This window comes from Argentina silus (genome assembly GCF_951799395.1).
Source record: "Argentina silus genome assembly, chromosome: 9".
Classification (NCBI taxonomy): domain Eukaryota; kingdom Metazoa; phylum Chordata; class Actinopteri; order Argentiniformes; family Argentinidae; genus Argentina; species Argentina silus.
The window spans coordinates 15,809,180-15,823,076 of record NC_139663.1 but is presented as its reverse complement, the minus strand read 5'-3'; the positions used below and the strand labels follow the sequence as shown (position 1 = coordinate 15,823,076).

Below are 13,897 nucleotides of genomic sequence, written 5' to 3'. Positions count from 1 at the left end.
TAATTTATATTTCTGTACACAAGTGTCCATGTTAAGTGTTAGTGCCCCTCTGGGACGTTTGTAGTTTAGAGCAACATCTCATCACTATGACTGCTCATCCATGTCCCAGATGAACTTCAGAGGCATATCCCCCATCCGCTCCTTGAAGACCTGGTCAAACCTCTCACTCTGGGCCACTGTGAACATGTTCTTCCAGTCACCAATTTGACCTGCCATAGAACATAGGCATGTTACTGTATTTTATGCTCTGTATTTGATAAGATAGCAACTGTCTACAGTATGTATTTTGCAGTAAGAGTTCTGACCTTTACGCATAAAGGGTGCTTTCAGCATATCCTCTGGAATGAATGCATAATTAGCCCTTGGGTCCTTCCTCATGTTCTTGAATGTACTCTTTTCCACTAATTTGACAATGGCTGCTTCACTAAGGTCTTTGCCAAGGAATTGGCTGATCTTGACCACTGCTGTCCTCAGATCCTGAGAGAATGAACATTAGGCCATTGAAGAAGGAACCTTCAATTGTCAAACTTAATTGTCAACAAAAAACACATTCAGTCACAACAAAGGTGCCACTCACTGCATGGAGGACACATACATTCACAGGATTATTTATTTCTGATAAACAGGGCTGCTCCTAATCTCTAGCCAGAGAAGGTGTAGGGTGAGTCTCCATCTCTTACCCTGACCATGTCCTCATAGGACAGGAATAGGATGTTGTACTGGTCTCTCTTGGCATGCCACACTTTGATGTGATCAAACCAGGATGCAGCACCAACTGAAAGCACAGATTCGAATTACTGCCTTCTCACCTCTCACCGTCCCCTTCCTTAAAAGGTGCCCATTTGTGATTTACAGCAAAAGCCATTTGAAAGTTTTTCCTCTCATTGTAAATAAATCATTATACACATAATTAGTATGTCAATTAATAAATGAGGCCCCTGTTATCGTGGTATGAAATCTGAAATGGTCTGAGAATAGACATTTACCGTGCCCTGCCAGATACTGCTCCAGAAACTCCTCAAAGCTCTTTGGAGTCTCAAACTTGGCCCAGGCACAGCAGAAGTGAAAATAAGAAACCACATTGTCCTTTGGGTTCCTCATCACATAGATAATCTGCCAAATAATATAGCAGAACATTTCCCAGTCACTATACTAGACCAGTGAAATTGAACTTTGTCACACATGCTTGAGGCTGTGGATATGAATGACCATATTGTAAAGCCTTCATCACCTGCTGGAGCCTACCTTCGCCCTCTTATCCCTCAGGCCTGGGGGCATGAGTGTAGGGGTGAGATGAGAGGCAAACAGCCGTGGAGAGGGGCGTAAGGAGTAGTCTGGACGACCCTCCAGATACTCCAGCCAAGGCATGGTCTCCAGGTTGTTGGAATAAACAGCACTGTCCTCTGACTCATAGAGGGAGGCGATGATCTGTTGTGTCCATATAGTTCCTGAGTCAATATGTGTGAAAAGCGTCATCATATAGTTGGTGGATTTACAGTATGTTGCTGCTGGACTAAGATTCTGCTTTTGTGCTACATGATAAGTATTCAAACGATATTTCACAATATTTTAACTTTTTTCTTTGTTTTTTATCAATCCTGTTACTGGGGGATCCACCATTTTGGTTCCTTTATTTATTCACGCACAAATGTTGAGCTGCATTTCATGTATTAAAGAATATTCATATTATTGCTATAAGAGTTGTCACTCACCCGACTTTGGATAAGTGACGAGAAAGACGTCAGTGTCCCTAATCTCAAAGCTCTGCAGGGAGTCAATGTACTCAGCAGTGGTGACACCAATGGCAAAGTTGTAGTTCTTGTACCTGCAGAGGTTGTTGTTTAGCAGCTCCATAATCGTATTTACAATAGCTTATATCAATATCATGTATAGTAGTTACAATGTTGGCAGATACCAGTCAGACGAAGGCAGACAGAAATGGACTTTAGAACCCTGAAGTCTCCATTTATGCACATCTGACACTGCCCTCTAGGGTTGTAGTTCCTGCTTCAAGCTTCTGAAGTGTCAACACATTAAACTGATCTTCTTCTACATTAATGTGGGAATAAAAGGCTGACTGAAGGTCTATAAGCATATTGCTGCCACCAACTGGTATACAGGAGTATAGATACAGAAGTCCCTAGTCATACCAATATGGGACCAGCTGCTGTACATTTCCTGTGAAACTTAAACTTAGTTCATACACTCAGTATGACATACATCACTGTTTAAAGCATTCTACACTCTCACAAGATGCATCCACATGTGTCCTATCCATGAAAAGACCTGCCCCATAAGATAGTGTCCTACTATGTGTCCTGTATCTCAGCCTAACTGAGGGAGCGAGGCATTGCAGACGCTAGGGGTGAGGAGGAAGAGAGGAGAACGACCTCCGAAATGACAAAAAAAAAGAAAAGTCTCAAGATAAGTATTGAGGCTGTGTTGGCGTAATATATCCCTTAGGGCGGTGTAACATACTGCCCTACTGTCTACTTATGGCTTCCTGGGAAGGTTGTGTTGTTCAGCTGTGTGAACTTTGGATCCCAGTGACAGTAAAAGGGGCTGTAAAGATTGATTAGCAGGGAGTGGTTGTAGACAGAAAGCCATAGCCTACAAAAACAAGACGGCCATCAGTAGAATGTGATTTTGTTCTTTTACTAACATAGCTACCTGACACTTATAGTTTCATCATATAAGATGAAACATCATATAAGGACATATGAAAGACAGCATTTTCATAAGGTACTGGTCGCTTGTTGTCTTGTCATACAGTAATAGAGAAAACAGTGGACGTTAATTTCAGTTGGGAACATACAGAGCAGGGTGAGTTGGAAATGGAAGCAACTGGCAGCTCATCAACTTCTCAACCAGGTCAGTTTCCTATATGAACTAGCAAACATAAGACCAGAGAGGTGATCTGTTTAATTTCACTTCGCTGTATTCACCAAAGTCAAAGATTATTTAAGAGAAGTAAATATATGTCCGGTGCCAGGTTAATGTAATAGGGATTAAATTCAATACAATTAACAACCTATCTACTGTACCCTACTCATTTAGCTTTGTATGATGTTTTTGCAATCTGCGGCAGGCAAAGATGTCCCCCTGTCTGCCATCTCAGGCTTGAGAATAATCCTGATCGGGGAGAGAGAGGCTGGAAAGAGTGCTGTGGGCAATGCCATCCTGGGCAAGGGGGTGTTTGATGCAGTCGGGGTGAGAACCAGGGAGGCAGTGAGGAAGTACGGCACAGTAGCTGAGAAGCAGGTGACGGTAGTGGACACACCGGGCTGGGAGTGGTTCCCCTCCAGGGGCTCCTCACTGGAGGTCAGAAAGGAGATCATGCATGGCTTGACCCTGTGCGAACCTGGCCCACATGCCCTGCTCCTGGTGGTGCCACTCTCCTTCTCCTTCTCCAAGCGGGAGCAGCGGGTGGTGGAGGAGCATGTGGAGCTGCTGGGCGAGCGGGTGTGGAACCACACCATGGTGCTGTTCACGGTGAAGGGAGGCCGCCTGAAGGACGCCACACTGGAGGAGGAGGTGGAGGAAAGCGAGGAGCTCCAGGGGCTGGTGGACAGGTGTGGGGGCCGCTACCATGCCCTCTACGGACGGCCCCGGAGGGGCCATGATGCCGTGGCAGAGCTGCTGGGGAAGCTGGAGGACATGGTGGCTGCGAACGGAGGGGAGGTGCTCCCCAACCAGGAAATCCTGGAGGAGGCCAGGAAGAAGGGGGAGGAAGAAGAGAGGAGGTACCAGGAGGAGGAGAGGGAGAGAGAGGAGGAGCTTAGGAGGGTCAGGGAGGCTTTGAGGAAGCTGGAGCTGGAGGAGGATACAGAGGAGGTGCAGGAAGAGGGAGAGGAGGCCATTGGACAGCAGAGAGTGAGAAGAACAACAGAGGAGACATCACATGACAGTGAGTAAAACTCCTACACTATTCCATGTCTATTCAGTGTCTTCACATTACAGAGACATTTCTGAATACATAAACATTTGGTATGGCTGCTTATGTCCACACATTCATTGACATGAGATGATGACATACATGTACCTATAATGTATGTATTCCTTGTGTGTTGTTCAACAGCAGCAGTGGAGGGCAGTCCAGCAGATCCTGCAGCAACTCCACACCTCAGCTGGTCTGACCTCAGGGCAATGTTCAATCAAAGCTGTAAGACACAATAAGAAGAGGAGAGCGATACAGAGAGGTAGAGATGCAGATGTTACCGTGGATACAGTCTCCGACTGCCTGACCTGCATCTTTGTACTGCATACTGTCTGTCATAGCAGTCCAAATCACTGTACTATTACAGTGCTGAAATTTGACTTGATCTGGTATCTCTGAAATGGACTGAAAATGAGTTACTGTTTGCTATGTATGCACATACTGTACCATATTAAACACTGAAAGGTTCACCATGCATTTGCGTGTCTTTTACTAGTTTTGATTTTCTCTACTCAGTGCAAGCATTTGAATCATTATGATCACAATCTCCACCAGTACTGACAACCAAGGCAATCATGAGCTTACTCTGATTATTACAATCAAACCAATTAGCCTTTAATTACCACCCCTGTTCTCTGTTGCGAAGGCCACACTGGGTCCGCTACTGACGCGAGCTAAAGTTAAAGTCAAAGTTGAAAGTATTGCTGCTTTACAATACCGGCGCTGATAAACTATGGATTCTGTGGCTAAATGAGGTAAAACAGTGATTCAATTCATAGATTATATTTGTATGAACTATACACTGCCTTCGGAAAGTATTCAGACCCCTTCACTGTTTCCACATTTTGTTGTGTTATAGACTCAATTTAAAATGGATGAAATGAAAAGAATTTGCCATCAATCCACACACAATACCACAGAATGACAAAGCGAAAACCTGTTTTTTGAAATTTCAGTAAATTTATTAAAATTGAAATACAGAAATACCTCAAGTACATAAGTATTCAGACCCTTTGCTATGACACTCTTAAAATGCAAAAATGTCATCAACAAATCACTCGATAAGTTGAATTGAGTCCATCTTAATGCAAGGATAATAGTTAATGTAATTTTGGAATTAATATATTTGTTTTTATAGGGTCTCTGATTTGCATAGAAATCAATTACACACTGTGTAGATTAGGATGTCACTACCAACTCAGCAAATTTAATAATTTTCTCTTGATCCTGACAAACTCCCCAGTCCCTGCCAGTGACAAACATACCCATAACTTGATACTATTCAGCTCCCACTATTCTTCACACGAGAGATGGTGCAGAAACTGCATTGCATGTGCTGGATTTGCACTAAACTTATTGCTTTGTACTATGTGATAGGCATAACAGACTTCAAAGCCAAATCCCAAATATTTATTTTTCACTTGGAATTTTTACAGTGGTCTTTCAAAATAGTGACAGTTCTCTGGGTCAACAAAAGGTGAACATTTTAAAAGACTTTAGGCACTGTATGTGTCATTCAATAAACACAAAAAAAATGCAACTGTTTCATTTATTGTATTTTGACAGTTTATGGACAATCTTAATCTTGGATGAACCACTACATCTACTCATCATTGGAAATCATGTCATAACATACACAACTGACTGATTGGAACAAATACTCAGCTGAATGAAGTGGAGTGTGTAAATCTTGTTTTTCAAAATATTTAAATGTGATTAATATCATATCTTTAAGTGCTACTGTGTTACACTTGAGGAGCACAGATGCTAAGTGCAAGGATTGTCGAGTCATTGCTGCTGTCCTATTGTGCAATACAAAATGATTTATTCACTTTCAACTTCTCTTCAGCTGGATAAAATGGCGTCTCTAGGATTCTCTGGCTCTTCCTGAACCTCCAGATGCCTCGGCATAGAGAGTCATGGATCTTCTTCCATGAGTCCAACTCTGACTGCCACAACACCGCTCTGGCACGGATGAGCTGGGAGACCTCACTCTTGCTGCCTTTGGCCAGGCTGATGCTGTCTTTACAGATGAAGAAGACGTCCAGGCCAATAAAGAGGGCGTTGAGGGTGATGAAACCAGCCCGCGCTGACTTGGAGAGGGCGAGTGGGGTCCCTTTGGCCAACTGCCCAATGTCCGGGATGTCCGCTGCCAGACTGGGCACATTCCGGACCACCTTTCCCTCCTGGAGCGCCAATTTACCCGCAGCACTTGCGATCATCTCTTCGGACTTGAGAGCTTTGAATGCTGAGGCACAGTCAACCATGGAGTCAATACTCTTTCCAATAACCCCGGCTTTGGCAATCACTATGCCTGCTCCCAGCTCGATGTGCCCCTCACTCCCCTCCACTATGGGAACCGGTTTGCTGACCACCTCTTCCAGACACGCCTGGAGCCTCTGCACGTCCTTCATGAAACTCTGGAAGACATCAGTGGCTTTCTTCTGATGATTACTATTGACTGCTATCTCTGTGACAGTGGTGACTAGACTGTTGACACCACTGGTGACACCCAGGCCCACGCCAGTGAGGGTGAGTGCCAGTGATGTCCCAAAAGTCACAGGGGCAAGAGCAATACCCACAATAGACAGGATCCCTCCAATCACCCCTACAGAACTGCCTGCCACACTGGAGATCTTGGCTCCCTTCCTCATACTGTCTAGCTGGACAGCGTTCTCCTCCAGCTCAGTCAGAAACTTCAGCATTCTGGGCTGGCGCTGATTGAACAGACCGATGAAGTGCAGGGAAGCCTCCTGGAACATGAACGCCAGTCTGAAGTGCTGGTCCATCCTGACAGAGGGGAGAGATTCATCATCAATCCTACATGCATAGGCGGTTCAAGAACTGTATACAATTTAGAAAATAGTTCATCTTAAAAAGTTGTAAACTTGGCCTTAACCTACAACAAACTAATGTTTTGAAGGAAGAACAAACTCAAAAAATAAGCTTACCGTATATCATTCAACTGATTCAGAAGGTCACACATGTTTTGCATGGACTCTTCACTCACATCAGCATTGATGTGAACCTCAGGCTTGTCACTCTTCTTTCCCCAAAAAAATATTTTGCTGATGGAGTAAAATACAATTAAAATAAAATTTTCTCCCTAAAAAATACAATTAGGGCTAGCGCAATGTTACTGACTGTTCACATTCAATATTGTACAGTATTATCAATTCAATGCTATGCATCATTACTAACCAGCACCAAAAACATATAAATGTGATGTTAACAAGTTCTTACCCAAGTTTACTATCAGACTGTGGTACTGGTATCATCCTTAATCTAGGGGGAACAATGGATATTCAATGTTTGTAAAATGGCACTGAGGAACAATAAGATAGCATACAAATACAGTAAATAAAATAGCCTACAGTGGCTGATTGTGACGGGAGCTCCACTTACGTTTTCTCCATCCTGTCACAGAGCTGCTGGGAGACGCGTATGTATCTGTCCAGCTGAATGGCCAGCACATCTACATTGAGAAGGCAGGGGAGGAAGAAGGCCCCTGCATCCCTCTTAAAGTGGATGAGGAGGGAACAGGCACGTCTTGCGGATGTGATGACCTCTCGGATACTCGCAGGACCCGTACCTTGAGGCAGATGGAAAAACCGGCTCCCCTCAGCAAACACAAACAGAGAGGTGACCGCCAGCTTCTCCACAGCATCCAGGAAGTAGTCAAACCTCTCCATCCCCCTGAGAGTGTCCTTTAGTACCGCCCCCAGCTCCTTCTCCAGCTCCTCACGTTTGCTGTCAGCAGTCATCTGGGTCAGGCCATTCCATACATACTTGCCAAACGCCTTGGCCTTGTCTTTTGAGTTACAGACATAGTTGAACTTGAGGTCGATTCTGTCTGCCCTCTCCTTGATGTCCCTCATCATCTGCAGTTCTGTCTCCCTCTGCAGGGTCCATTTTGAATGCCCGTTGCAGAATTCCCTAACAGTGTCGATGTGGCTGAGGGTGTCTGAGATGTATTGGCACAAGATCTCCCTCAATTCCTCTCTGTAATATAAGAATAATGAGTTTACTTTAGATATCAGATTTTTTTTTTCAGCAGAACATTTGGTTTACACACACACGCTATGTTATTTATTCCACTGACATGCTTTACAGCATAACATCTCAGCCTTCCACCCGCTGGTCTCTACATCTTCCCACCTAGGTGTATCATGTTGATTCCATGGAAGTACACTCTAATTGGTCCCACTTTAACTGCTACATGAACTTGATGAAGCAAATGGATCTTATTTGCCAGAACACTTTAGCCTGCCTGTTGAATAGGCTATCACATTTTATCTGACGTATAATATAGCATATTATCTTTTTCTCATATCGGCCAGCTGTGATCCCTGGACAATGCGGTGACTGTTAGCACACATTTGCACATCATCATCATCATCAACAACAGCAACAACAACACACACATTTCCCAGCCTCACCGTCGGTGTGTAAATCGGAATCTCTCATATGAATCCATTGAAAGGTCAGTAGTTAGCAGTCATCAGATATACATTTATAGCACGCCTCCGTTTGGAAACTTCTTAGCGCCCGGTTCTCTCGTGTCTCGCTGTGAATAATGGAAAGTAACAACAAAAGTCTGGCATTGCTACCTCGAAGTGGACTCCAACTTCCTGAAATTTCGTCCTGTAAGTTTCGTTTCTTCTTTTTCCTTACTTCACCGAAACTTAGACCAGGCCTGGAGAATATTTGTTGGAAGTCGCATACAATATTTCACTCAGAATCTCTGGTTGTAATTTTTTATTTGTTTATTATTGAAAGTTGTATAAACAGTCACGAGTGAAGATCATTTGTACAGGGAGAGTTCGCGTTGAACTGACGTTAAACTTCCCATACAGTGCCGCTCCCATACAGTGCTGCTCCCATAGAGATTGCCTTATCTTTGATGCAGTGGCTTTTCAACGCCACACGAGGGAGCATGCCATCCATTTATGTGACTGGAATTACATCCCAGTGGATTGTGTTGAGTTTATACCATAATTATATGTAACTCAAATTGTACTACCTTTGTTTGATTACAATGATGTTCATTCATTAATTCGCTTTTTTTTTTCATGTAAATAATCTCAATCTTTATGTCATTCACTCTCTCCTGCAGCCATTCAAGGCTGGCGATGGTACCAGAGCACACACACACCATGTCTCATAGTGAGGTAGTTCTGATGTACAAGGAACACGGGAGGGAGGAGAATATCATTTTAAAATCTGAATATGTAAATGGCATTAATAGGAGCAGATTGAGAGGGAACTGAGACACACCTGGGGATGTACAATATACAATAAAAAATAAAGGCTGTACATCTTTTTCATCTCTTTGTGTCTTTATGTCCCTAAACATCATATTCTATCCACAAGGCACTGGCTTCAGTGAGATGAAATATCGGCCCTTCTCTCACATTGGGATTCCCCGGCATGTTCGCGCCACGCTGCTCTGGTGGTGACACATTGCTAAGCTAATTGGATTGGATTTGAAAAGCGCTGTGGATGGGAAGGTCAAGTCTTCCGATACCACTGAAGCAAGCACAATCTGATTCCGCTCATATGCTTTAACCTGGAGCTGGCAGACCCCCCCACCCCACCCTCTCCCTCCCTTTACTCTGCCTGCCACATAGTTATACCTGCACTACATTGTGGGGGCTCCATTATATACCCATCCACACCAAACAGATATATCCTTGTCACTGTTATGGGGAAGACAGGGAAATGGAAGTAAGTAATTACTCTCTACCTGTATGGGAATTTGTGTAATGCTCATGTGTTCTGTTATACCATGCAAATTACAGCAAGGTATACTGTATCCAAATATTTGTGAGGCTATCTAGTTAGTGTGTGTGTGTGTGTGTGTGTGTGTGTGTGTGTGTGTGTGTGTGTGTGTGTGTGTGTGTGTGTGTGTGTGTGTGATCAAATTAGGCTTTAATAACACCGTAAACTTATACAACTATTACAAGGCAAACTTTGTAGAGAAATGTTACATGATACCCTCATGGTAAAGAGAGAGAGAGAGAGAGAGAGAGAGAGAGAGAGAGAGAGAGAGAGAGAGAGAGAGAGAGAGAGAGAGAGACGGGGAGAGACAGAAGGAGAAACAAACAACAGACCACATGGTCTGATACTGTAATTACAAATCAACAGCTGGGACCTCTGACCAGAGAACAAAGAGAGAGAATCTGTTCCTCAACATTCTGTTTTAAACCAGACTTCCAACCATCATATTCAAATCAAGAGCTGTTTGTAAGGAGAACCAATCAGACATCAATCCTAGTCATATGACACCTCAGCATCAACACATTCCAAGGGCTTGTAAACATCACAGTGAGAGAACACAATGGTCATATTGGCCCATCAGGGGCAGGGATCTCAAGAAGGGGGACAGAATTTATGTCTCCTTCTTCAGCCAATTCATGCACACATGTCCATACATCTATGTTCAGATGATCGGGACGTAGACAACATATACTTTTCTGCGCCTACTGTGCACAAGTGCTCTTTAAAGTGCACTCACATACACTCATGCTTGTAGGGATAGTGCAAGCACACACACACACACACACACACACACACACACACACACACACACACACACATATACATATGCACACTGCCTACTCTACTCACAAGGTGGCAGACAGCAGAGGGAGTTGTTCAGTGAGCCAATAGCATAGCTTTCAGGTATCATGATTCATGGATAAAGAAAAGACATGTCATATGTACTTATGTTTCATGGTGTGTTGTTTTTCATTATCCCTCTCACATGTTTGATATAATTTTTCACTCCATTCCCTGCATTACATTGAGCCCGTCCTCCGATTTCTACCTCCATCAGCCTCCACTGGTGTCTACCGTCCACTCAGATCAAGCACATTGACACTCATCGACACAGCACAGAAATGATCTAGTTTGAGGGACATTCCAAAGAATACACAGATATGTTTTTTGACACACACACTGAGGCATGTGAATGTGAACAGGCTGTGGCGTGTGCAAGCTACAGGGGAGGGGGTGGCGGAGGGGGGGGGGCAGGCGGGCTCTGTGCTGTTTCCATGGAAACAGAGCAGTCAGCACATCTGTATTTCTGCCTCTGTCACAGCTGGGTCTGTCGGGTTCCCCCTGTATCCTCCCTACTGCTCTCAGTACACTCTCCGCACACACACAACCCCAGCACACATGCTCCCTCTACAGTATGAACAGGTCTCAGATCAGTCTGCTATCACCAGCAGCAGGGTGGGAATGATGTCATGGGTAGTGACTGTTTGGTGGTGTTGGAATATGAAGACTGTAGATTTCTCAACCCAGCATTTCCTCCCTACACCACATTCTGTGTCATTGTCCGTCTCTCTGTCCACCTCTCGGTCCGTCTTTCTGTCCATCCCTCTCTCTCTCTCTCTCTCTCTCTCTCTCTCTCTCTCTCTCTCTCTTACAGTCCCCCCTCTTTGTGTCTCTGTGGCTGGGAGTTAGAGAGGCCAGGAGCTCTAATTAGAATGCGAGGGAGCGAGTCGCTGCTGTAAATTGAAAACATATTGATTCCCTGTTCTCTGCTCTCCACTGACTGTGCACCCAACTCTAGGGAGAGAGAGAGAGAGAGAGAGAGAGAGAGAGAGAGAGAGTGTATGTGTGTGTGTGTGTGTGTGTGTGTGTGTGTGTGTGTGTGTGTGTGTGTGTGTGTGTGTGTGTGTGTGTGTGTGTGTGTGTGTGTGCGTGCGCGTGCGTGTGTGTGAGAGAGAGATTGGTGGAAGAAAAAGGGTGATGAGTCGCATTGAGGGATCATATTCCTGACAGGGAGACATAATGGCAGGGTGACATTATGGCATTGTGTCGTGGTGTCATAAGTCTTTGAGCATGCTTGCACATTGGCACATTCACAACAGAGACAGGGATGGAGGGATGAGAAAAGGAGGAGTGAGAGAGATGAATAGAGCAATGAGGTGGCACAGCTGGAAGAAAAGGCAGAGGAAGAGAGAAAGAGAATGGTCATTCAGTCCACCTACCCAAGGCGAGACAACCATTCTAAATATGAGGAAAGAGTGAGAGATGGAGGGAGGAAAGGAGAGAACGAGATAAAGAGAGAGAGAGAGTGTGCGTGTGCGCGTGCGTGCGTGTGTGTGTGCAAGAGAGAGAGAGAGAAAAAGAGTGAAAGAGTAATAGAAAGTTGTTGCCAGGATGCCTCAGTCCCTACCTGGTCCGTAAGTCTGTTAGAGGCGGGAGCATGAGCAGAAATAAAATGGGAAAAGACAGATGGTAAGTTAGACGTGAGTAGCTGTCAGTTTGAATCGCACGCATACCTCCGGGCACTACAATAGCATCCTCTCTCTGTACAGCCCTGTCTCTCGACAGCTCTGCACTAACGATAAGAGCATGGACAGCACAAGCCACAAAACATACACTTTTCTCATACTGGGATATTGAGTGCCATGTGCAGCAGACTGCTCACACAAGCCTACCAAAGAACCATGCCAGGAAAAGCCTGCCCTCTGTTTTCTTCTTTTTTTGACATGATTGTAATGCGCCAGGCAGCGAACATGTCTAATGGGAATGACATTTTACATTGTGGAGATCGCCACGAATTGTATTAGACACTGGGTATCTCTATAGACAGTGAACCAGTACTGAACCCATGGCTGTCACCCATGTGGTGTGGTTGGTGTGGATCATGTGCTCCTGGGGGGGGGCGGGGTGGGCTGGTTGAGTGAGCCGGGGCGATGCAGGGACAGCCCATGTCAGAACGCTCACTCAGCTCCACTCAGCTCAGAGCAGGCCACTCTGGGATCAGAGAGAAACGCTGCTGACATGGCAGTGTCCTCACACGCGAGACAGCGGCCGGCCGAACGGGCGCAGCAGAACACAGACCAACACAGCAGAACAAACAGGACCGAGAGGAGTACAGGAGGGAGGGGGCAGGACAGAGTTGAGAATGGTAGGGGAGGAACTTAGACCTCTCGGGGTGCATGTGGTACAATTTATTGGCCCAATGGCGTATAAGAGTCTAGATGTTTTCACAGGCAGCCTGATTCAATGGCTTTTCCCTATCTGTGAATGTGGTTATACTATAGTGGGTGTTGTAAAATCTGTCAGTTGATGTTAATGGGAGACACATTTAAGCACTGTCTCACTGAAGCATCACAACAGCCTCATCTACCCCACCTGGTACATGATGAAGAGAAGACTAGCGCCCCCTAGTGAATGAGATCATGCTCACAAGGCAGCCAGCTTGCCCAGCTGTACGAAAGGCCTGTGTCATCCTCACTACTCTGCCTCGCTGAAGATTTCCCTTTTGAGGAGAAGCATGAGGTTTATTTTCTGTACCTTAGAAACAGACTAAGGCACATCAAAGGATAGTTTTGAGAGGTTGCGGTCATATCCTACCAGGCTCATTTATCTAATTTCCATAAATCTATTGTGTACCCTCATCCATACGGTAGCATACAATGATAACATTGAACATTGAAGTACCATCCCCTGTGGTACCCCTCTTTGGTATCTCCCCCTCTCAGAGCAGTGTGAAGAGAGCCAGCCCCAGAGACCAAAAGGCTCTTGGGTAGAACCTTGCCCCAGAGACTCTCTCTCTAATCAGGTTCAATTAACTGGGATAGAGATGGGAGTTCAAAAGGCTGCCTCCTTTAAAGTGGGCCCACATTCTCTTCCCTCTCCCCCTCTTCCCCCCTTTACTCCAGAGCACAATTTACTTAAAGCATTCCTTAGCCAATGCTCCAGGGGTGCTTTAACAAGGCCCCGATTAGGCCGGATCTCCAGCTCACTGAGCTAATGTCAGATTGACATAAAGAGTCCATGTGGGATCTGTGTGGGTGCAGACCTGGGCGCCCTGATTGTTGCAGGCTCGCCTGTCAGTGGTAATTGTTTAATGAGCGCAAGAGTGTCCCAAATCCTGGCAGAGATGCAGAATCAGAGAGGTCTTTAGTCAGAGCTCAAGGCCCCTCCCCTGAGGAGGCT

The 13,897-nt window shown here is 45.1% G+C and overlaps 3 protein-coding genes across 5 annotated transcripts in view; 1 reads left to right on the top strand and 2 right to left on the bottom strand.

Moving 5' to 3' along the window:
* The window catches only part of apol (apolipoprotein L), a 194,109-nt gene extending 185,330 nt beyond the window's left edge, over nt 1-8,779 (bottom strand). Inside the window, exons 1-5 of one of the 3 annotated variants that reach the window (XM_083676687.1) lie at nt 8,377-8,779; nt 7,343-7,939; nt 7,181-7,222; nt 6,889-7,005; nt 5,770-6,727 (exon numbers count right to left, since the gene is read on the bottom strand). In XM_083676687.1, coding sequence (XP_083532813.1) covers nt 5,770-6,727; nt 6,889-7,005; nt 7,181-7,222; nt 7,343-7,939; nt 8,377-8,414 — 1,752 coding nt within the window. In that variant the 5' untranslated portion in view covers nt 8,415-8,779. Of the gene's footprint in view, nt 1-4,888; nt 6,728-6,888; nt 7,006-7,180; nt 7,223-7,342; nt 7,940-8,376 lie in introns of those variants that run through there. The other 2 variants (XM_083676686.1, XM_083676688.1) reach the window with 2 other exon arrangements.
* sult3st1 (sulfotransferase family 3, cytosolic sulfotransferase 1) lies at nt 47-1,907 on the bottom strand. The gene is made up of 6 exons (XM_083677285.1): nt 1,713-1,907; nt 1,246-1,448; nt 987-1,113; nt 681-775; nt 306-477; nt 47-209 (listed from the first exon to the last, which is right to left on the bottom strand). Exons 1-6 carry the CDS (start codon nt 1,852-1,854, stop codon nt 85-87), a joined length of 864 nt encoding a protein of 287 aa, XP_083533411.1. The 5' UTR covers nt 1,855-1,907; the 3' UTR covers nt 47-84.
* Nucleotides 3,067-3,915, top strand: LOC310810203 (GTPase IMAP family member 4; the record flags this gene model as incomplete). Its single annotated transcript, XM_083677879.1, has 1 exon — nt 3,067-3,915. One exon carries the CDS (start codon nt 3,067-3,069, stop codon nt 3,913-3,915), a length of 849 nt encoding a protein of 282 aa, XP_083534005.1.
* Nucleotides 8,780-13,897: the final 5,118 nt, after the last annotated feature.